Raw genomic sequence first — 22,251 nt, 5'->3', positions numbered from 1 at the left:
CTGACTCCATTTACTATCATACAGAGATAACATCAACTTAATTGCAATTCCTTTTTATTATTAGAAATCATTATTTTATGTGCTTGAGTTTTGCCTGCACATATGTCTGACTATCTCATGTGTGCCTACAGAGGCCAGAGAGCCACTGAAATTGGAGTCATAGGTGGCTGTGAACTGGGAACAAGATCCAGGTCCCCTGGAAGAGAAGCCAGTGCATTTAATGGCCGAGCCATCTCTCTACCCCCTCCCCATTCCTTTTATTAAACACGAATTTTTATAGCTGTAACATGTGTGTGCAAATGCAAGCTATGTACATTTTCTAAGTCGTTTGGAATGAAAGGACGAGGCTCTTGCTTGTTTCTGTGGAATTTCGCTGAAATATGTAAGGCTCTTTAAGGGATATATTAGGCTAGGGAAAGGCTCTCAAACAGAAACAAAGACGACTCTTCTGAATTATTTACTTGTATTATGTTAATTAAAACAGAACTCTAGAGTCCTCTAGAACTCAGAGTACCCCTCAAGCTACATACCTAGTTGATGAATGAGAATTATAAATACAATTACACCGCTGGTGAAGAATACCTACTCTGAAAGACAATTTAAAAAGCTCAATCATTATAAGTAGGAAGCGTATGCAGGACACAGTGGTGCAGCCTTTAATCTCAGCACTAGGGAGGCAGAGGCAGCTGGATCTCTGAGTGCAAGGCCAGCCTGGTCTACAGAGTGAGGTTCAGGTAAACCAGAACAACACAGTGAGACCCTGCCTCAAAATGACAGTGACAACGAAGTACACAACACGCAGAAAACAGGAAGTCATCACTCACATATGTCTTCTGGAGTGGAGTATCTAACATTCTGCAATTGCTTCCTTCCCTTTCTGCCATATAAGAGTTCCTCATACTTTAATATGTATAGTCACCAGGAACCTTGTCAGCACCGATTCTGACTCTGACTGCTCTGGCCTCCGTATCCTTGTCTCTCTATCTGCATGAGAAGCAAGGCCTTGAAGGATGGTTGCTTTGTCCAACTAGCTGACCAACGCCTAGGTGAGGTTCCCAGCTTGGTTACTTTGTATGATACTAAGCCTCACTCTTATGTGCCCTAACCTCTTCATGCCCTAATCTTTTAAATTCCCACAAAAGTAAGTGTTCTTAAATGCAGACACCAGTTAGAATCTACAGTTCCACAGGTGAATATGACCCCGGTGACCCTAGGCTAGGGGTTCTCAAAGAGTGGTTTCTAAGGTCCAGGAGTTCGTATATTTAATATACTGCCCATATTTTTATGATAGTGCAAATTTGAGAAACATTAGTCTGCTAATTAAAGTTTGGCTTTCACTTCAAGATCTTCACAGTCTGGCATTAAGTTACATTCTAAACCTCTACAGCATTAACCTATGTTAAAAATCCTATCGACCTATCTGTGGGGTGTTGTTTTATTTACATTGTCTTTCTTTTTTAAGTGTTTTCCTTACTTATATGTATGTGTGTGATCCTACACGAGTTCATTTCTTCCGTGTTAGTGCAGGAGCTCACAGAAGCCAGAGGAGTGTATCGCATGCCCTAGAACTGGAGATGCAGGTGGTGGTGAGCTGTTTGTGGGTGCAAGACATAAAAATCATAATAGCATGTTAAAAATCATATTAACCTATGTTAAAACCATACTAACCTATGTTAAAATCATACTAGCCTATGTTAAAACCATACTAACCTATGTTAAAATCATACTAGCCTATGTTAAAATCATACTAACCTATGTTAAAGCCATCTGCTCATTATTTCCCAGATAGATGCTTTTCTCCTTGGGTCTCTTCTCAGCTAGTACCTCTTCTAGAATGTCCATTTCTTACGTTTTTCCTCAACAAAGTGTTATTCATCTTAAGGGTCAGGTTTTAACTTCTCTCTGAAGGCCATCTTAACTGTGCAGCTGAGACCATATCGCAGAGTTTTTAACACTGTGCTTACAGTGTGGAGCCTGAGCCCACAGCACAGGGTCTGTGAGGGACGCTCCAGCCCTACGTGAGAAGCTCTGAGTGTGGTCCAGAGCAGGCTCAGCTGATTCAGGGCACTGCTGCAGTGTGCTCTGCGCACCTCCCTCCAGGGCACCACCTCTGTGGGTGCAGTGTGCCCCTATCCCCGCACTGCGTCTACGGGTACAGTGTGTCCTGCACACTGCTCTGCGGGCACACTTTACCTATATCCTTCCATTCACTGTCCTTTGCAGATATGCACTGCGTAGAGGCTGTAGATCACGCGCCCTACAGGAGCAGTTTATTGGTGCCATTTTCCAACAGTTCGGATGACTGTTAGCATATTTTAGCAATAGACTATTTTAAAGATATACACATAGTGTTTTAAAATATTAATATTGTTGCATATACGAGGCTATATAATATAAACATAACTTTTATACTCACTAGTAATCAAACAATTAACACGGCTGCACGGTGAATGACTTTAGCTAGAGCTTCACTACATTTCTTATTGGCTTACCAGCTTCTAACACTGTAAGAACAGAGACGGTACTTGTCACCCGCAGCACCAAACAGTGCTTTTCACTTAACAGGTCACACTGAACTCAACTCGTCCTTCTGCAGTGCCAAGGTTAAAGATAAACAAATTTTAGTGCATCAGCTTCTCACTTTACCGGATCTGAAGAACCTTTAATGGTTGTGTGGTGGATCCAGGCACAGACACAAATCATAAAGCCAGGCAGGGCTGTCCTTACCAGGCGACAGGATTCTTAGCTTTGCTCTAAGCGTTTGATGGAAGTGTGGTACATACTCCTAATGATGCTGGGGAGTAATGACACAGTCGTTCAGCACGAGTGCCTCTTTGTTTCTCTCCAGCTTCCATGTTTTAGGCTTAAAGGAACACCATTATTCTAAAGTGTCTAAGTTGTTTCGACTTCAGCTATTACTCGCACAGTAAATTAGAAATGAGCCTAAACTCCTACTCCTCAATACATAGACTTGAGATAAGACTTACGGCAAAAATAGAAAATACCTTTTGGTTATAGTAAAGGTATCAACAGACCTCATGCCACTGGAAGGTAAGGTAACTATGGCTGGAGAGATGGCTCAATGGTTAAGAGCACTTCCTGCCCTTGCTGAGGATCCAGGTTCAGTTCCCAGCACCAACAGACAGCTCACCACCACCTGCATCTCCAGTTCTAGGGCATGCGATACACTCCTCTGGCTTCTGTGACTCACATGGAAGAAATGAACTCATGTAGGATCACACACATACATATAAGTAAGGAAAACACTTAAAAAAGAAAGACAATGTAAATAAAACAACAACCCACACCGATTAGCATTTCATTTGTTACCGCTCGAAGTGAAAGAACAGATTCAAAGGCTACTGGATTCTTGACAATCCAGACGAGCAAGCAACAGAACAGACACAAGAACATCAAAAAATACACAGCCACTACACAGGTCCACTCACAGCATTGCTTTGCTTTCTCAAGAAAATATAAAAATGAAGTATAAGTTTCTATTAAAATTGGTTTAATAACAAATTATTTATGATGATAAATTATCAGTTTACTGATACAAAACCATTCTTTCAGAAGTTACAATAAAAAATGTATCAGTCCATATATTTTATAATAACAAAGTCAAAGAATGAATCAAACTTAAGAGAAAAATTCTGAACAATTACCAATTATCTTTACAAATAAAAAGCATTTTTAGTCATAACACATATTCATACTTTGCCTTATTAACTGTATTTTTTATCTTTAGAAAATGCCATTAAATATTCCCAGAAGGGCCTTCATTTCCTCGGCTGCATCATCAGGATAATACTTACTAGAGGGAAAGCACATATAAAAGTAAATATAAGTTGTAAACCAACTTACTTTAAAGATACACAGTAAACAATTTAACTTTACAGTATAGTTACACTTGACAGTTAGGTGAGGTTAATGTAGCAAACATGGTATGATAACCTTGTCAGAGGCTAAGAAAACAGCAGACTAAGCTGTAACGGGTAAGGAACAGAGATCTCTTAATTATTTCTTAAACACACTGGGATGTAATAGTGCTCAGTAGAAGCGTAAGCAGTTTCTAAGCTGGCCTCTCTGAGGAGAGAGAAACTGGTGCAGAGGTTTCCTCTCAGAAATGGCCAGTGGTGGGGTGCTGGTTACATTTACTGCTACTGTGACACTGAACCTGTTGAGCTGTCAGAGCTAACGGGGATAAAGCACAGCCTGAGCGTCTATAAGTTACTTGATTTCATTTGTATTTCTCCAATGGCGCTACAGTCTATTCTGTCAATAAAACACTCTGCATCCAAATCAGGGAAAGCTCCTTTACCAACTCAATGTTTTATAATGAATAGCATTAAACATGTTTTCAAAATTAGTATACCTCTTTTTCCTTCCTCTTCCATTGCCCCCTTTGTCCTTTCCCCCACAATAAACCTCTCCCGTTGGGGGGGGGTGGTTATACTTAATATTGATGGGTTTAAGGATCCTCAGTTCTCAGGAGATTTAAAATTTCCATGCTTCAAATAAAGGCTTTGTTTGATCTTTAAAATGAACAAAGGAGGATCTGGAGGAATGGCTCAGTGGTTAAGAGCATTGTAGTCCTCTTCCAGGGTCCAATGCCAGCACTTAGATCAGGAGGTTCTCAGACAAACACACACATACTCTTTAAAACGAACCCCCCCAAAAAGCTAATTTCTTTGTAAAAATTTTGCTAGTAAAGCCATTAAATGTATTTAAAGAGCTCTTACCTAAGATCAATTTCCTTTTTAGAGTCACTGTTTCCAATAAAAATATCCACTTCCTTAAAACTGGGAGACTGTGGTATTTTCTCAGAGTGGGTAAAGCACATCCTCTCAATCACTGGTGAGAGGGTCAGCTGTTTTCTCTCTTGTAAATTGACCTATGTTTTAATTAAAAGCAGCAATCACTGAAAGTTATGTATTCAAGCAAAATTTGAAATAAAAACAAAAGTACATGGCTTACAAGACTTGCATTTCCAGCTTGTTGAGGGAACTCTGCCACAGAGGACAGCCCGAAATTAGACACGGAACAATCTGACAAACAAACATCTGGCTTCTCGGGTGATGAAACAAAACTGAAAGTTAAAATTAATTATTTATGAAACATGACAAACATAAAAACAAACCATACTATTCTACAATAATAGTTACTCTGCAAAGAATACAACGTTTAATATAAAGCTTATCACTAGGTGCTCTGTGAACAACATAAAGAATATTTATTACAAAAGTTGGTATTGTTTCCTGTGCTCACTGAGAACTTGGTTTGTGGGCATTGTCTCCTTCCTTCCAGAACGTGGATTCAGAAGCCCAGACTCAGGTCATCTGGCTTAGTAGCAAGCACCTTTACCTAGGCAGCCACCTCCCAGCTACATGTCCGAGATTCGTGAATAATCTAACTCTAACGTCGTTTCCCCGTCACTGCTGGAAAGAGTCTTTGATGATTAACTGAATGTCTGCATCGTCTGTCGTGGAGGTGAACCACTGGAGACCCTTAAGCTAATCCTGGTCTACATGGATGACTGTTGCTGTACTTTGAATGGGGTGATGCCAAGTATGCTGATTTCTTTGAACTAGATGTCAAAATTTAAAGACCAAGAAACATCCCATAAAGTGTCACGGTCCTAACTTTCCTTAATAACCACAATATCTGCCAACACTAAACCATATTTTGTAAACAGCAATAACTAGCTACACTGAGGAATGCTTCCTTTATTGAGACAGTCTTCTGAAGGCTCTTGAGTTTGAGAATGAGATGTAGTGCTTATTGTGGCATTTAAGGCCCTTACACTCTGCAATTTCATCCTTCTTCACATGGCCACACAAAGCATGCACCAACCATTCTTGTGCATGGCCTGTCCGTTTCTTAAAGAGAAAATGTAAACCTAGCATGCCTCTCTGCCGCCGCCTTTCCCACTTGTGTGGAAACTATGAACTCCCTGGGTTCTATCCCAGAGACCATGATTTCGTGGGTCTGATGTGGGACAAGAATTCAGACCTTAATGAGCACTGCTAGGTGGTTCTGATGCAAGCGTTTGACAACAGGACCTCAGGAAAACCTCCAATGCTAGCAAACTTAGGAGATTCTCTGACACCTCCAATTATGTTTCAAGAGGATATAAAATTCTAGAAGTTACAGACTCAAGTTCTGAAGCTTGCCTGTTTGAGATGTCTCTTTGGAACCTGCTGCTTGATCTTCCGAAGTGTAGCTTACTTCTGCCTAGACTTGAATCACGAGTGTCTCCAAACCCTATGAGAGGAAAGAACATTTTGAAGTGAAATGCCAGTTGGCAGCTAATGGAAGTGCTGTCCAAGTTTAACAAGGCCTCTCTCTAGGCAGGACTGTTTAGAAAGAAGTGCAGGGCTCAGGAGGTAGGGGGTGGGTAGCAGGGCTCAGGAGGTAGGCTGGTGGTAAAGTGCTTTCTGTGCATGGATGAGGGCGGCCTTCGGCTTCCCTAGGACTCACATAAAATTTGGGCATGAGTTTCTTAGTCAGCTGGTAAAGTCATAACAAAAACAGAAATTAGAAAAAAAATTAAAGAATGGAATAGATATACTAATTTGCTTTTGATTGCTGTGATAAAATACCACGACCAAAAGAAATCTGGGGAGGAAGGGTTTGTTTGAACTTATAGCATATCATCATGAAGGGAAGTCAGGGCGGAGACCTGGAGGTGGGAGCTGAAGTACAGACCATGAAGCAACAGTGCTGCTGGGCTGCTCCCCATGGCTTACTCAGTTTGCTGTTTTATATCCCACCTCCAGCCACTGTCCCAGGGATGGCCATGCCCACAGGGGACTGGGCCTTCCCAAATCGGTCATTAAGAATGCCCAACAGACTTGTCTAAGGAGCAATCTGATGGAGGCCCTTTCTCAGTTAACTGAGTCTTCTTCCTGGATGACTCTAGCCTATGTAAAGTTGACAAGGACTAGACAATACAATGGGCAATTCTTCTTATCGAAACTGATTTACACAGAACACAGACAGAAAGCTAAGAAGGTACACTGTGAAACACAGAATTCATTAGCCAGCTGCTATGCTTAAAGGTCTTTAACTCATCAGCATTGACTGAATTTGGTCATTCAGATTTATGACCAAATTGAAATTTATTCAGCCTTTTTAAGGGTCTGAAAGTCATTGTTTAAAATACTCTGTACATGGGGAAAAGGTTTTCTCAGTGACAAAGCTATGCCCGCACAGGATTAGGTCACCCCACAGGGTCAGCATGCACAGACTTCTAGCTTGCAGGACACATCAAGAGTGTTGTTAGGGGTTAGTAGTTGTTCAATGATATAAAAAAATGCCTAGTGACCCACACCATAGATTTCTTGGTCTATTCTGTGTAAGTGAGCAAGTTCTGGTCTTCCTGAGAAGAGTATGAGGCCTTTAGGATCCCAAGACAATAGCATTTTAACTTCTAACTGGTTGTTGCTTTTTGTTCTGCTGTGTTTCAGAGGGTTGTGGTAGAATGTATGAGCACTCAACTGTGGGAGGAAGAGTGTTCTGCAGGCTGAGGAGCTGGTTTCCTGTCTGTCCACAGGACAAGAATATCGCCATTTTTTCCCTCTAGTCAAATGACTACTAAGAGTTTTGATTACCTGTTTTAGTAATCAGAGCAAATCTGTCTGTAACTCATTATCTGTGTCATGGTTTTTGGTTTATGTCTGATTTAAACACACCTTCCAACACAGAAAGCACTAGCCTTTTTACTTACTTATTTTTTTAGTGAGCACTTCCACTAAAGTCACGCTATATTCTCTTTCCTTGAAAGCAAATGAATAAAAACATAACACTTTTGTCCTTCACAGAGATCCTATGTGAACTTAGAATGGAGACCAGGATAGTCCGTTTTATGAGGAACAATATTACAAACAGACTGGATTTAATAGGACTGTTAACAAGAGACAGGAGGGAAGGCTCAATGGTTAAGAGCACTGGTCCTCCTCCAGAGGACCCTGGTTTGATTCCCAGCACCTACATGGCAGCTCGGTCCAACCAATACTCCATTTCTAGGGGATCAGATGCTGTCTTCGGGCCTCTGTGCACTGCATGCATGTGCTGCACAGCATAAAGGCTCATATATATAAGATAACATAATTTTTAAAAATGAAAAAGAGAGGGGATATAGGGTAAGAAAGAAAACCACCTTGTTTCTCATGCCACAGGCAGGAAGCAACCTTGGCTTTTGCCCTCAGAGAGAAAGACACTCTTTGTGGAAGAGACATTTCTTTCTTTAGGTTTGTGAAAAATTAGAATCTTACTTCAACAAACATATACAAAAAGGAAAAAAAGAGAGTCTCAGGGACCAAAATAAAACTACTCAAGGCCTTTCTAATGAGATTGCTTTATGAAAACATACAGTTTACCTGACACAGCCATCTCCTCGGCGTCAGCTGAAAAGCTCATAACTTCTATTAAGCTTTCATCATCAAAGTCATCCCAAACTTCATCTCCCAGCTCTGAGTTCACATGTGGGCCGTCTGAAGACTTGCTCTTCTCTGCAACTGCGACACCGTGGTTTCCAGGTGTGTTAGCATGTCTGCTGAGCATCACTGGGGTCCTTTTGTTTGAAGCTGCACAATAGTCCCATCCGGGAAAGTCTGCTATGAGTGTACAAGAGTGTGGGCACTTACTGAGGCACAGAAGCACACACCACTCTAAACTCATGTAGGGCTACATCCTCCAGTGCTGTGCAGAGCTGAGCAGCACAGGTCAGGTACTGGGCACATGGCTCAGACAGTTGTGTTTACTGGATTACGGGGACCGAGAGGTTCACAAAATTTATTGTTAGGTAATTAATTTTATCACCCTTTTCACTGAGTCTGTGTGTATGTGATGTGTGACGAGGCTGTACATGCCCCAGTGCATTGGTGGAGGGCGGAGCACAGCTTTGTGGAGCTGATGTTCTCCTTCTACTTTATGCATAGCCTGAAGCTTGAACTCAGGACTTGCCGCCACAAGCTCATCTACCCACTGAGCCATCTTACCAGCCCCAGACTTTTAATGGATTTTAATTCCTACTGCAAATAACTTTGTAGCAGTCCACTCCACAGTATTTTCCCATACTGAAAAATGTCAAGAACACAGATAATAGCAATATATAATATATCAGGAAGTTAAGTTTTTCAGCCTTATCATTGTTTTTAACATAATTTATTTTGTTTTAAATTATCATAAAATGCTTAGTATAAAATCCACTAGCAGTTTAACAGTGTTTGCAAGATTTCTGAAGATTTAACAAGAATTCCTCATATGGGAGTGTGAGCCTGGAGCTCTATTCCTCTGAGGCCTTCTCACTTGACAGTGCTGCCCTCTTCATCTGACAGCTGAGCTGACCCTACAGTTCCTATTTACACTTCTCTGTGTTGTTACACACAGTAGGACATACACTAAAAGCAGAACTAGTTTGAGAGTTCATGGAAATATAGCACGAAGAACAGTTAGAGTGGGAGAGACCTCTTTAAGATGAAAGCCAGGTAAAGAATGGCTGCAGCTCTCTCAGCTTGATAGAGCTGGGGCTGGGGAGCAGGAGAGAGTCTGTGAAGACCAGCAGCCTGAGAGGCCAGAGCAGGCAGGAACTAGGAGTCTTCAGGATTTCTGGAGCACAGAGTAAGAAAAAGGACTCACTGGAACTCCACAGGCAGGCATGGGTCAGACTATGCCAAAGTAATTGTCACTTAAGATCTTTCTGTTCTTATCAGCCAAGACCACCGAAGGAAGATGCTCTCATACGTAGACTGCACGATCAGACACTGTTTTATTATTTGGAATATTTATGGATTGGAGAGTAACAGACTGAAGCAGGGGACATGCAGTACAGTTACTGAAACAACTCGAGGAGATGAGTGTTAAAGCCTGAGTATCAGTAAGAACATCAGATGAGAGCACAAGTGTGCACGTGTGGTGTGACACAGACACTTGGGTGTGTGCTGAGTGAGGTGTAGAGTGATAGATTTAGAAGCATCATTTCTCTCCCATTAGCAGCTCAGAAGAGTCATGTACTGATCTAAGGAAAAAGAGAAGCAACAGAATGCAGCACAAAGTCACCAGAGTTTAAGTGTGGGCACTGCTAACTCTGAGACAGTTATACCCAAGAGCGTGGGTATAAGAATAGATTTGTATTTAGAAAAGACAGACTAACAAATTTTGGGGAGTTAGCTGGTGATTTAAGATGTGGCTTAGGAGGTGATGTAAAGTCTTCAGTAAAAAGAAGAGAGAGAGGAAGTGGGTGGGTGACAGGAACAGGAAGCAGAGGAGGAGAGGGGGAGCAGGGAGATAGAGACAGAAGGGGATGGATTCATGTGAGACACCAGCAAGAAGACGAGCCTGACAAGAGTCTGAGATGTGAACAACTGAACCAGAGACAAGAGAGGCTTTCCACAGGCCAGAACACAAGTTTCAAGGCCTTCAGAGAGCGCTCACTGAATGGAGCACTTAAGTCATCCAGGACCCAAGAAGAGCAATCTCAAAGTAATGTAGAACCTCAATTTTAGTGAGGGAATAGTGACCAGGATGGAAATAAGCAAATGTAAATTATTTTCTCAATACCTTCCAGTTTGACAAGAAAGCAAGATATAGAAGGAGGGACCACAGCACTCATCGACACCACCACCACCACCACCACCACCACCACCACCACCACCACCACCACCACCATCATCTTTCTGGAATGCTGAACTTTCTATCAGTAGAAGTATCTTTCCTTTCCTTTGGGAAAAAAAACATACCATTGTCACAATAGGTGATCCCTGTGCGGTCATTTTTCGTGGCACTGCTTTCCCTGGGGCTACAGTGACAGAACGTCCATTCTCCAGCTGTAGAGATTTATCCAAGTGACTACATTACTCAAAACAGACTATTTAGAATGAATTCAAATCTGTACAACTACAAGAGAAAACTATCCTTTTCTACTGAGGTTGTTAAACTGAAAGGATTAAAAATTGGGAGGGCTTGTCATGTAAGTAAGCCTGCTTAATAAATGAAGCAATTAACAAGAAACATAGCTAAAAGAGTCAGAGAAACCCAGAGGTCTGATGAGCTCATTTGAGTGCCTGAAGTTAGCCAAGATTAAAGCCAGATGCCTACTTGGACTTGTGGTTTATACGTGGATAACCACTCACGTTTTGTGTGTAAGTCCCTTTGGTAGAATTTCAAATCCCTTCCACACAGGTCATGATCATGAGATGGAAGCTAGCAGTGGCTGAAGAAGGCAATGGCTTACGCACATTTTATGCTCAGAGGAAACAGACAGCAGAGAGCACACAGCGAGCTGGTGTGGGAAGTGCTTGTGTGTGGGCAGCAGATGCCCCAGGAATAAGCTGGAAGAAGGTGTGGATGTGTGGACGACAGCTCCAAGAGTGGCAGGGCATGTAGACAGACATTTTCTCAAAAACAATAAAACAAAACAAAAACAAAAACAAAGAAATAGACTATGGAAATATCGGAGAGAGAAGAGGAATAATTGGCCTTCTAAATTCCTAAAGAAGGCAAGATTACACAGAATTCAGGAAAAGCCTTAATAGAAGAAAAAAATAATTCTTTTTGAGATTAAGAGAGGGTTAATGCTAGATGCAAAATCAGAAAAGTACCTGAATTGGGTGAGGCAGGATGAGATGGTGGAGACCTGACAGAGTTCATACACTGTAAGTTCAACACTCAATTTTCTACTGACAATCGAAAGTCAATTTCATTTTCTAGAAATGACTTGGACTGGGAATCAGGAGATATGGAATCTATTTCTGGCCCTGCCATTAATTAGGTATGTGATTTTGGGCGAGTCATTTAATCTCTTGGAATCTTGGCTTTCTTTACTGTAAAATGAGAAACTGCACAAAGGTCCCTTCCAAATTAAATTTTATGATTCAAAATGCTTTCTCATATAATTTCTAATACTTTTTTCTTTTTCTCTTTGTGAAACTGGAATACAGATAATAAAATTGCTATGTTTTTCTTAAAACATCCTCAAAACTTAACATATGTTTTGACAATAAAGTCTAATGTGTGAAAATTATAGTAAACTTATTAACTGATACCATTAACACCAGATGCTATTTATGAATTTTATATGCATTATTTCATTTAATCCTCACATGTCTGAAATACCAGGTAGGAGAACTGAGATGAAGGAGGTAAGGATACCATGAGGGGATGGTGAATGGCAGACGTAGAAGACAGGACAGGAAGACAGCGTCTAGGTCCTATCAGCCTCACTATCATACACATGGCTCTTTCCTCCAAGGGAAGGAAGAGGGAGAGACAGTGCCCACCGTGCAGCAAGAGCACAGACATGACTGGAACGGTATCTAGATGAGGCTGCTGTGCCATGCTGTAAGTCAGGTTAGGATGAGTGGAAAGCAGTAAAGTGAGAGATGAAGGGGGAAAGCAGCCAGCGTGTGGGGGAGGTGGAGGTGGTGGTGGTGGTGAGGGAGTGGGGGTGGAGCAGGGGTGGGGCAGTATAAGCTGGGCCTAGGAAGAGCAGAGCATAGTGTGGCAGTATAGGGAAGAAACACGTTGGAGGGCTATGGGTTGACAGAAGATAAAAATTAAAAGGTTTAAAGTGTAAGCTTCCTGTTTTGAAAGAATTAGTTGGAAACGTTCTCTGATTGTCCCAGTGAGACTATGAAACTTCTCTCATCTCACATTGGGCCCAATGGACGTCATGAGAGGTAGTAGGTGCTCTTGTCCATATTGTCTATCTAGTTATCTGTTTATTATTTATTTTGACATGTTGGGATCAAATCTAGGACGTCTCTAGGCAAGCACTGTCACTGGGCTGCACACACGCCTGCCCAGGATCCTGAACTGGGACAAAGGGGACATAAAGCCCCAACACTGTCAAAGCCAATGCTCCGTTACAGCACACACAGCCTCCTGAACGATGGCCCTCGGGTCAGGGCGACTCCCCACCACTTCAGTGCATCATGTTAGTTTAACACCATGAGATGACTGGGGAAGTAACACTAGTAGCAAGAGAACACAAAATAACACTGTAATGCATGTGTCTTACTGCATTTTTAATGACAGGCACAGATAAAGAGCCAATCTAGACCACAAGTGTCCATGCCTCTCAAATGACTATTGTGTGTGCGTGCACGCGCATCACTCATGTGTGCCACATGCCACAGCATGTGTGTGGAGGTCAAAGGACAGCATTCGGGAGTGAAGTCTGTCTTTCCACCAAGCACATTCTGGGGAGGTCATCAGGCTTGGCAACAAGCACTTTTACCCACTACACCATTTACTGGCCCCAGTATTTTTATTTTAAGGATCAGGGTAAGACCCAAGGAGGTTAAACAATTCCCTCAAGGTCACACAAGTATTTTATGAAACTGTAATAATTTCAAATCCATAAAATTATTTAAATTCTGAAAATATTCATCATTTTAATACTTCATTAACACAAGAATTTCTAATTTCCCAGTTCTTTCTTACACTATCTTTAAGTAAAATAGTCAGCACTTTGTATGGAAGATACTTTAAAAAATCTTGGTATACAGCAAGGCAATTTGAAATAACCTAAAAAAACTGAAATTGGTTCAATAACCCAAGAGAAAAAACTGTTGTTAGTTAACATTCATAATCCTTTCAGATGTTGGGTTTTCAGTAAACAACTTGTTAACCTTAGCGACATCAGACCCCTCACAACTCAACAGCAATGGCAGCTCACCTTCGTCTCGGCATTCAGACGCTCCCTCTTCAACTTCGCCATAGATCTCATGCTGAGTCCTCTGTTCTAATATTGGCAATTTAGGGATGTTTAAATATTCTGACCTTTATGAAGATAAACAAAATGATAAAAAGGAAGTATAATAAATTTGGCCTTGGAAACTACTTATTCATAAAAATAGAAAAGCATGGTTTATCCACTTCGCAATTCTGTGATGAACTGTGGTTAGCTTGGGCAGCAAAGGTAAAAACAAGTGTTTGATGGAAGAGGCCAACACTGAGTCATCTTTACACGCCCCGGTGCTGGGTCGTCTTTACACGCCCCAGTGGGTACCCGCCATCATCACACATTCTTCCGAAATCTACTGACAAGGCTACTGTCAGTTTGATAGCAGAAGTCAAGAGCTCAGAAGTGGTGCTGGGGTCTAGACTTCTGATTGGTCAGCTCTTGCTCTATAATGGTTGATAAATAAATAGAATGTCATCCTAGCAGTCACAATTCCCCTATCTGACCCCTCCCTGAGAGACATTGACAATTAATGTTGAGGAGAAGGAGGAGGATCACTTTCTTCAGTGAGCCAGGCACTGGGAAGTGTTCTGTGCTCCAGAAAATAGCTGCTGCCCATACTTATGCGAAGGATCCCGATTAAAGCAGTAGATCACACATGCAGAGGTGAAAGTAGGGAAGGAAGGCACATGGGAAAAAGTGTTTCAGTGGGAGAAGGGGTGAGAGGGGATAGGGAGTGAAGGTACTGAAATTCATTCTAATAAGGATTAAACTGTCAGGAATAAAGGATAAGTTCAAGATGCAGGAAAGAATATCCTAAGCTGAATAGGAAATTATATATACATCAGTCTCTTCTTTGCATCATGATATAAGAAAAGAACAATGAATTAACTATCATCTGAGGTATATTGATTATTAACTGAAAATATGAGGTCTAGTTTTTTTTAATAAAATTAAATAAATACCATGTTTTGAGGTATACAATTATAATCTTAGCACCTGAGAAATTAAGACAATAGGATGATGAGTGCAAGACAAGTCTAGACTATTTAATTAATTCAAGTCTAGCATGGGCTACATACCAAGGTACTGTTTGAAAACATTAATCAACCAGTAAGTGAACAATATAAAATAGCATCAGATAACATTAGTTTATGAGCCAGGTTGTTATGAAGGTCAAAAGATACATTATACAAGCAAAATTTGAAATTATAAGGTATTTTTCAAGTCTAGGGTATTGATTATTAGTATGGAATAATACACTGCAAGGTATACCAACACGGGCTTCCTTGTAAAGCACCTCCTGTCTCTTAGAAAGCTGAGAGCTAGGGGATGACATAAGGGATGTGTGGTTTCCTAGGAAAGAGGAAATTCAAAAAATGGTAGCCTGAAGTACCAAAACCCTTATGATAGTGTTGCTGTATTATGAAAATAAATGGTTACAGTGATTTTTTTACTGAGTAGGGAATGACTAACTCCCCTTGAGGTGGCTACCTGTTAGAGTAGCATTTAAATGACTACTTTACCTTAGATATTAACATTGTATTTGTACCTTGCTATACTGGAAAGGGAAGGCCTTGGAACAAAACCAAATTCTTTAAGGTCCACATTTTGAGATTTGTTCATCTGTATCTGTGAATAAAAAAAGTCATTCTAGTTCAAGTATCACTTTCACAAATAAATCAAATAGTGAAGTTATTGCAGGTAAATAAAGCCCAGAAATCAATGAATTAGCAGAGTCTTGGGCTAGCTCTCAACTCAAATATTCTTCTCAGATTCATATTAAAAATAGATGGTTTTCATGTTTGTTTTTTTTAACTTGTCTTTCTCACTCTACATGTGATGTGATACACTGTCAGAAAGATCTTTGACTTCCATGGCTTAAATTACCACATTTCTACATATGACTCTCAAATTTATATTTCTACTCTATTCCCTTCTCTTTTCATTTCCAGGCATAGCTAACTGCCTCTAGGATACCTTTATGTGGATATCTTGTTTTATTTCGTTTGTTTGTTTATTTGCTTTTTGTGGCGTAGTATTTGAAAATTGAACCCAGAAATCCAAGGAGAATGCCTGTAAAGCTCATGTATTTCAACACCTCCCCCAGCTGGTAGCATTGTCTGGGAAGGTTTACAAGGTGTGTCCTCGCTGAGGAAGTAGCCACTGGAGGTAGGCTTTGAGAGTTTGAAGAATCCTGCCTTTTCATGCTGTGCTCTCTACTTCATATGCGCAGTTCAAGATGTGGGCCCTGAGCTTCTGCTTCAGCTGCCGTGCCTACTGTCTGCGGCACACTTCCCCCATGTTCCACGCAACCTCTGGAACACACTGTTCTCTAAGGTGCCTTGGTCCTGGGTTTTATGACATCGTAGAAAAGTAACTAGTACACATGCTTTAGGCAGGCACTAAACCATGGAGCACTTTACTACGTCTAGCCCTAAATCCAGTAGTTTCTAAACTGTTCTGTTCTGTCTCTCCCAACTTGATGGCCCTTCACTCTCCTTGCTCTAGAGAGGCCCAGCTTTTCTCTTAGTTGATCAACCAGAAAGATGGACATTTACTCTGACTGCTTCTTTCATCTTGCCCTCAGAGCCAATGAAGTACCTCTGGAAAATGTTTCAAGCCCAGTCACTTCTCCATTGCTTGCCCACTACCCTAGATCACCACCATTTGCTTCAATTCCTGCAAAACAACCTAAAGTTTCCACATGTCTTAGTTAGGGCTTACTGCTGTGAACAGACACCATGACCAAGGCAACTCTTATAAGGACAACATTTAATTGGGGCTGGCTTACAGGTTCAGGGGTTCAGTCCATTATCATCAGGGTGGGAGCAGGGCAGCATCCAGGCAGGCTTAAGGAGACGGACGCTGTGTGACTAGCCTACCAAGCAGCAGACACTGACAGTGCCTCTCCCTGGCCCAAGCACATACAAATCATGGTACTACGTTCTTATTTTTAAAAATCTTTTATCTCCTTCTCTTCATCGCAGCCAGAATGATCCAACTCCGAGCATGTCCTCACTGCCACTGCCTTTCCAGATTCAGTTACTTCAGCTACTTGGAAGATCTCTCTGCTGCCACCACACACTCCAGACCTTTACCATTAGTCTACCGATCTCCATCACTATTTTCATTAGCATTCTCTGCACCTGAATTATCCTCTCAATCTCACCCACTTCTTTTTTTTTTTTCTTTTTTCTTTTTTTCGGAGCTGGGGACCGAACCCAGGGCCTTGCGCTTGCTAGGCAAGCGCTCTACCACTGAGCTAAATCCCCAACCCCTCACCCACTTCTTTTGGGATCACTTCCCAGTTCATCAGATATGCACTGAGCACACTCGTGATCTAAAACCAAGTACCTCACACTTCTGTCGCAGAATCACTTGCTTATTTGTATACTTGGTTCAACCAGAAACTCAATGAAGATTGAGACTAAATATGTCTTACTTATCAATACTTTGGCATGCCAACATATCCTCTATTCTTAAAAAGATGGAAAGAAATAAGAAAATTAAAGAAACAGTAAGAACAATGGAAGGGGAAGAGAAAGGGAGGTAAAAATAAGCCATCGCAAACTCTTTCCTTTCCTATTTGTTTGTTTGTGTGTTTGTTTTTGAGACAGGGTCTCTGTGTAGCTCTGGCTATGTCCTGGACTAGCTCTGCAGACCAGGGCTTAATGAGAGCTGTGTGACTGGCCGACCAAGCAGCAGACACTCATTGCTTCATCCCTTGGAAGGAAGGCCCTTGTTCATCACACAGCCTTAGGGGCAGGAATCCAACCCAGTCCAGCTCAAAGCCAAGCAGGACGACACTGCCCAGGTCCACTGCTGCCAGACCAAGTCAGGCTCAGACTCCTCTTTTGCTCTCTGGCTTAAAGAGTCACTAGACTTGAGGAGAAAGGGGCTGCAGTTATGTTCCAAAATAGATTTATCAATTGATTATAAATTTGATCACTCCTTGTGAGCCCATAAAGACTTTTAAAGAACACTGTAGATATCACTTTCCTAAGTGACACAGGACAAATGTCATGTGCATTTGTTTAACTGCAGAACAAAGGGTAAATGCTATTAAACTCACCTTGAGTCGCTTAGCTGGGGGAAAAGAAGAAACAGCATCTCTGCTTTTTAGGTCAGACAGATATGAGGACACTGCTGACACTTTAGCTTCTGGCTTTTGTGCAACTCCAATTTTACCTATTAAAAGAAATCATAGACTCTTCTCTGGTTGCTTTTGTGTTTTAGGGCTCATTGTATGCAGCTCAATCTGGCCTTCAGCTCACAGTCTTCCTGCCTCAGCCTCCAAAGTACTGCACAACAGATCGACCAGATGGCCAGTGAAATTTTAGGTTTTTTGTATTATACTTTTTTGGTAGTATTAAAAAAGAAAACTAAACTAAATGTCTTTGAAATGTCAAATCTAACATTTAGGTTTTTTTAATGTTGCTTTCCCCTACCATGAAGGAAAACTATTTGGAAAGTTTTAAGTTGAATGATATAAATATCATACATAGAAATTATCATATGATTATCATTCACTAACTACGCCTCTTCAAGATTGTTTTTATCCTTGTGTGTGTGCACATGCATGTGCACGCGCATGAGTGCAGGCATCCTTGGCAGACAGAAGAGGGGCCACAGCCCCTGGAACTGAGCTTGTGGACCACTACTGTGGGTGGCTGGAGTGGACTCCACTCCTCTGCAGGGATTTGAGATAATCCTAAGGACACTCACAGCAGTCATGCCCACATGTGTGCTTATTTTTACAGTGATGATGGCATTCTCGGTTCCCAGGGTTTCTGCAGGTAGCCGTTCCTAAATTAATGCAAGAAAGAAATCCATTTGTTATAAATACTATTATAAATTTAATACAAACACTTCCAGTCCATTCTCTTTTACAAGGTAGTAGCAAGAATACAACTTTCACTTTTCAAATATTAACCTGTACAGTTCTTTAAAAAGGTATTCCTAATATCAGCCTCTGCCCACCACCAAACCCACCCCAGCTTTCAAATGAAGCATCTGCCCACCTGTAAGTAAGAATGAAGACAGGATTTTAAACTTTGTTCTGTACTAAGGTTGAGCATTTGGAAACAAGCAAATCTCACAGCATTTTGAGGGCATCCTGACTGGTTAGAAAGTAGGACGTCATATAAACTTAGTGAATTATAAATAAATGCTTTAAGGACGTAAAATTTGTTACAGGAATTCAAAAAAAGGAAAGAATACTTAGAGCTTGGTGCCTCTAGCTATAACAAATATATTCACATATATAATTTATTAAACACATATTTATTGATACAAATTAGTATCTCTATATAAGTTCATAAAGTTAATATGTAACCGTATGTGGGCTTTCTGTTATTATTATTATTATTATTATTATTATTATTATTATTATTATTATTATTATTATTATACTAGTACTTGAGCATAGGTTCTGTGCATGCTAAGTAAGTACTCTACCACTGAGCTGTACCTCAGCCTGCTTTTCCTACCTTTTGTTTTAAAAAAGCATCTAAGTTGCCTGTGCTGGCCTTAATTCCTGAGCCTCAGTTTCCTAACTAGAACTGCTACCAGGCCTGCCACTTTTACTATGTTTTAAATATGTTTTTCTTGGTTTTAGTTCTGACTAGTAACATTTAGGAGGGGAGACTATTTTAATTGTCCTTATAGGATAGACGGGCCTGGACACAGAAAGGGGACAAGGAGAAGATATTCTGGATGGAGGTCACTGTAGGCAAAGACTGTGGGAACCACTACCTGCCTGCTTTTTGCTGTAACACAAATGTTAAGGGACCTGGAATATTGCAGAGTGGTGAAGACCTTTACGACCTTCCTTGGCCTTTTTGTTTTCAGTGTCCTTGTTCAATCCTTTTAAGTCATGGCACAACTAGACACTTAAGGTCTATCTGTAGCAGTCTGGAGAAACGGATGAGGCTTCCCACTACAAAGGCAGACATCTGATCTCTTTGAGGACTGAGACAGTTGGTCTGTTAGGTACTGGATGGTTTGGATATAAAATGTCCTCTGTGGACTAATCCTTCCAGGGCTTTATAACCCAGCACCATCAAGAGTGGTGCTAAGACACGGGAGTGGTGCTAGACACAGGGTCCAGCTCTGTAAGTTTGCAGAGGAGGAATTGCTTTGAAGGATTCACTCTCTCCCTGACTTCCACTTGTTTCTGTCTGCTCCTAGATGAGCAGCTCTTCCCTACCACACCCTGACCCTAGGGCTCACTACCGCACCACAGGCCCAGAACCACTGCAACCAGCTAGCATGAGCTAAAACTGCTGAGCTGAAATAAATCCTTCCTCAGTTAAAGTGTTTCAGGTGTCACAGCGACAAAATCTGTTTGCAGTGTGTTAGTCACTCGTCCTGATGCTGTGACAAAACATCTGACAACTGGAGACACACAGCTCAGCAACTAAGAGCATGCACTGCTTTTCAGAGGCCAAGGCTCACAGTTGTGACTCACAACTGCCTGTAATTCTCACTCCAAGGAAATTCAATGTCTCTGTCTTCTGTGGGCACCTGCATTCTGTGCACACACACACAGTGCACATAAACTTCCTGAAACCAGAAGTGTCTTTCCTATGTGACTGTAAATCCAGTCAAATTCATAGTGAAGATTAACCATCACATACAAGTGCCGATAAAATGTTATTAATAATAATAAATCCCTGGCATCTGAAAGTAATTGTGTTCTCAACCTGACTTGGAAAATACAAACAATGCTCAGATAAAGCCATTTTGTGACCATAGTAAAAGACAGAGAAATTTCTGTGTAATTATTTCTGAAACTAGAGATAAGAAAATCTCAAGAACTACAAAAATAATGGAACATCCCCATCTTCTGGCTAATACACATGTCTACTATACTGTTAAAAATCTATTTTCAAAATAAAAAGTGTTAAGGCCAAGTGTGGGGTGCAGCACTCTGGAGGCAGAGACAGAAGGATCTCTGAGTTCAAGGCCAGCCTGGTCTACATAATGAGTTCCAGGACTCATTGCTATACACATGTGCTCGCTCGCGCGCGCGCGCGCGCGCGCACGCACACACACACACACACACACACACACACACACACACACACACACACACACACACAGAGTTTTGAAAAAAAAACCCCAAAATTTATGTGTGTGTGGCCAAAGAACAACTTGCTGGAGTTGGTTGTCTCCTACCACATGGATCCCAGGGAGCATTTAGACTGAGGCGTCTGTCGTGTGTGCCTTCTCTGTGACGATCCCTGTTCTTTCATCTATGCCTATGGTGACATTTTATGGCAGCAAATGGATGCTTGATGTCTAGGAGGTTGCTCTCATGTTTATTACATTCTCCATTGTTCCATTGGCCTTTTACCCACTTTCATTTACTTTGAGGTTTTTCCATGTTCCACATCTTCCTCAACTATCTGGTCGTTCTTAGCTGACTTCTACTGTGTATGTGAGAAACTTAACTCAGCAGATGCAGAGTAAATGCTCAGACTATGGTTATATCAACCAACCAGACCCCCCCAGAGCTCCCAGGGGCTAAACCACCAACCAAAGAATACACATGGAGGGACCCACGGGCTCCAGCCACATATGTAGCAGAGGATGGGCCTTGTCGGGCATCAATGGGATGAGACGCTCTTGGTCCTGTGAAGGCTTGATGCCCCAGTGTAGGAGAATGCCAGGCAGGAGGCTGGAGGGAGTGGGTGGGTGGGGGAGCACCCTCATGAAGGCAGGGGGTGGAGGATGGGATGGGGGTTTCCACAGGGAAACCAAGAAAGGGTTTGAAATGTAAATAAAGAGGATATCCAATAAAAGAAAAGGAAAACAACAAAAAAAGAACATTGGGAGATTGGACTCTCTGTAGTCAATTCCAGAGCCTTTTCTCTCATGCATTCTGCCTCTAGAGTTAGGGCAGCTGTGCTGATTCTACCCCACATGGTCATTTAACTCACTTAGGGAAAACCGACTATTTAGGAGAGGAGATGACTAGGAGGAAATGCCTTTTTAAATTGTTCTTTTGTCATAAACCCTCTTTATCCAAGTCTTTTGAGAGCTGTGTTTTGAAAAGCAGCCACAAGATGGTGCACCAGGACAGTGTATGTACCTGTGCTCCCCTTAGCAGATGTTAACAGGCTAGAAACTGACAGGAATTCTGGGGATTCCTTGGTATTTCACAGCAGGACTCCAAGGTCTTGTCAGAGTGAGGAGTGAGTGTATGCTCCATCTATTGATGCAGTATTGTTTAGCTCTCTAAGTGCTGTTGGCAGGTGGTGTAATTCGTTCTGAAGCTCCTTGGCTGTGTTTTAGTTTTAGTTTGAACAGCCTCTGGGACAGTGAGGTGGTTAGTGAATCTCCTACTATCCCTGTGTCAGGACCCATGTGACCTTTACTGTGGTCCTCAATTCAGTATATGTTGGGGTACACTGTGTGAAGGTGTGTCTCTGTATATTCAATTGTTAATTCTGTTCCAGCAGAGAGCTAAATGCTGGCAGAATCTTGATATTGTTATTTCTGTGGCCCATCACCTGTCTCATTCTGTAAATACTTGTTCTTCCTCACTTGCCTAAGGC

The 22,251-nt window shown here is 41.5% G+C and overlaps 1 protein-coding gene across 9 annotated transcripts in view; it reads right to left on the bottom strand.

Moving 5' to 3' along the window:
• Positions 1-3,309: 3,309 nt before the first annotated feature.
• Hfm1 (helicase for meiosis 1) overlaps positions 3,310-22,251 on the bottom strand; it is an 82,297-nt gene continuing 63,355 nt past the window's right edge. For 4 of the 9 annotated variants that reach the window (XM_087584376.1, XM_087584383.1, XM_087584377.1 and 1 more), the window contains 9 exons: positions 18,416-18,496; positions 17,763-17,878; positions 15,240-15,319; positions 13,682-13,785; positions 8,382-8,618; positions 6,174-6,264; positions 4,978-5,089; positions 4,743-4,894; positions 3,491-3,814 (listed from right to left, as the gene is read on the bottom strand). In XM_087584376.1, the coding sequence (XP_087440502.1) occupies positions 3,745-3,814; positions 4,743-4,894; positions 4,978-5,089; positions 6,174-6,264; positions 8,382-8,618; positions 13,682-13,785; positions 15,240-15,319; positions 17,763-17,878; positions 18,416-18,496 (1,043 nt within the window). In that variant the 3' untranslated portion in view covers positions 3,491-3,744. 9 annotated transcript variants of the gene reach the window in all.

Source organism: Rattus norvegicus, chromosome 14, assembly GCF_021556685.1.
Source record: "Rattus norvegicus strain SHRSP/BbbUtx chromosome 14, alternate assembly SHRSP_T2T, whole genome shotgun sequence".
In the NCBI taxonomy this organism is placed as follows: domain Eukaryota; kingdom Metazoa; phylum Chordata; class Mammalia; order Rodentia; family Muridae; genus Rattus; species Rattus norvegicus.
Note: the sequence above shows the minus strand (reverse complement) of the source record. Positions and strands in the feature narration are given on the sequence as shown.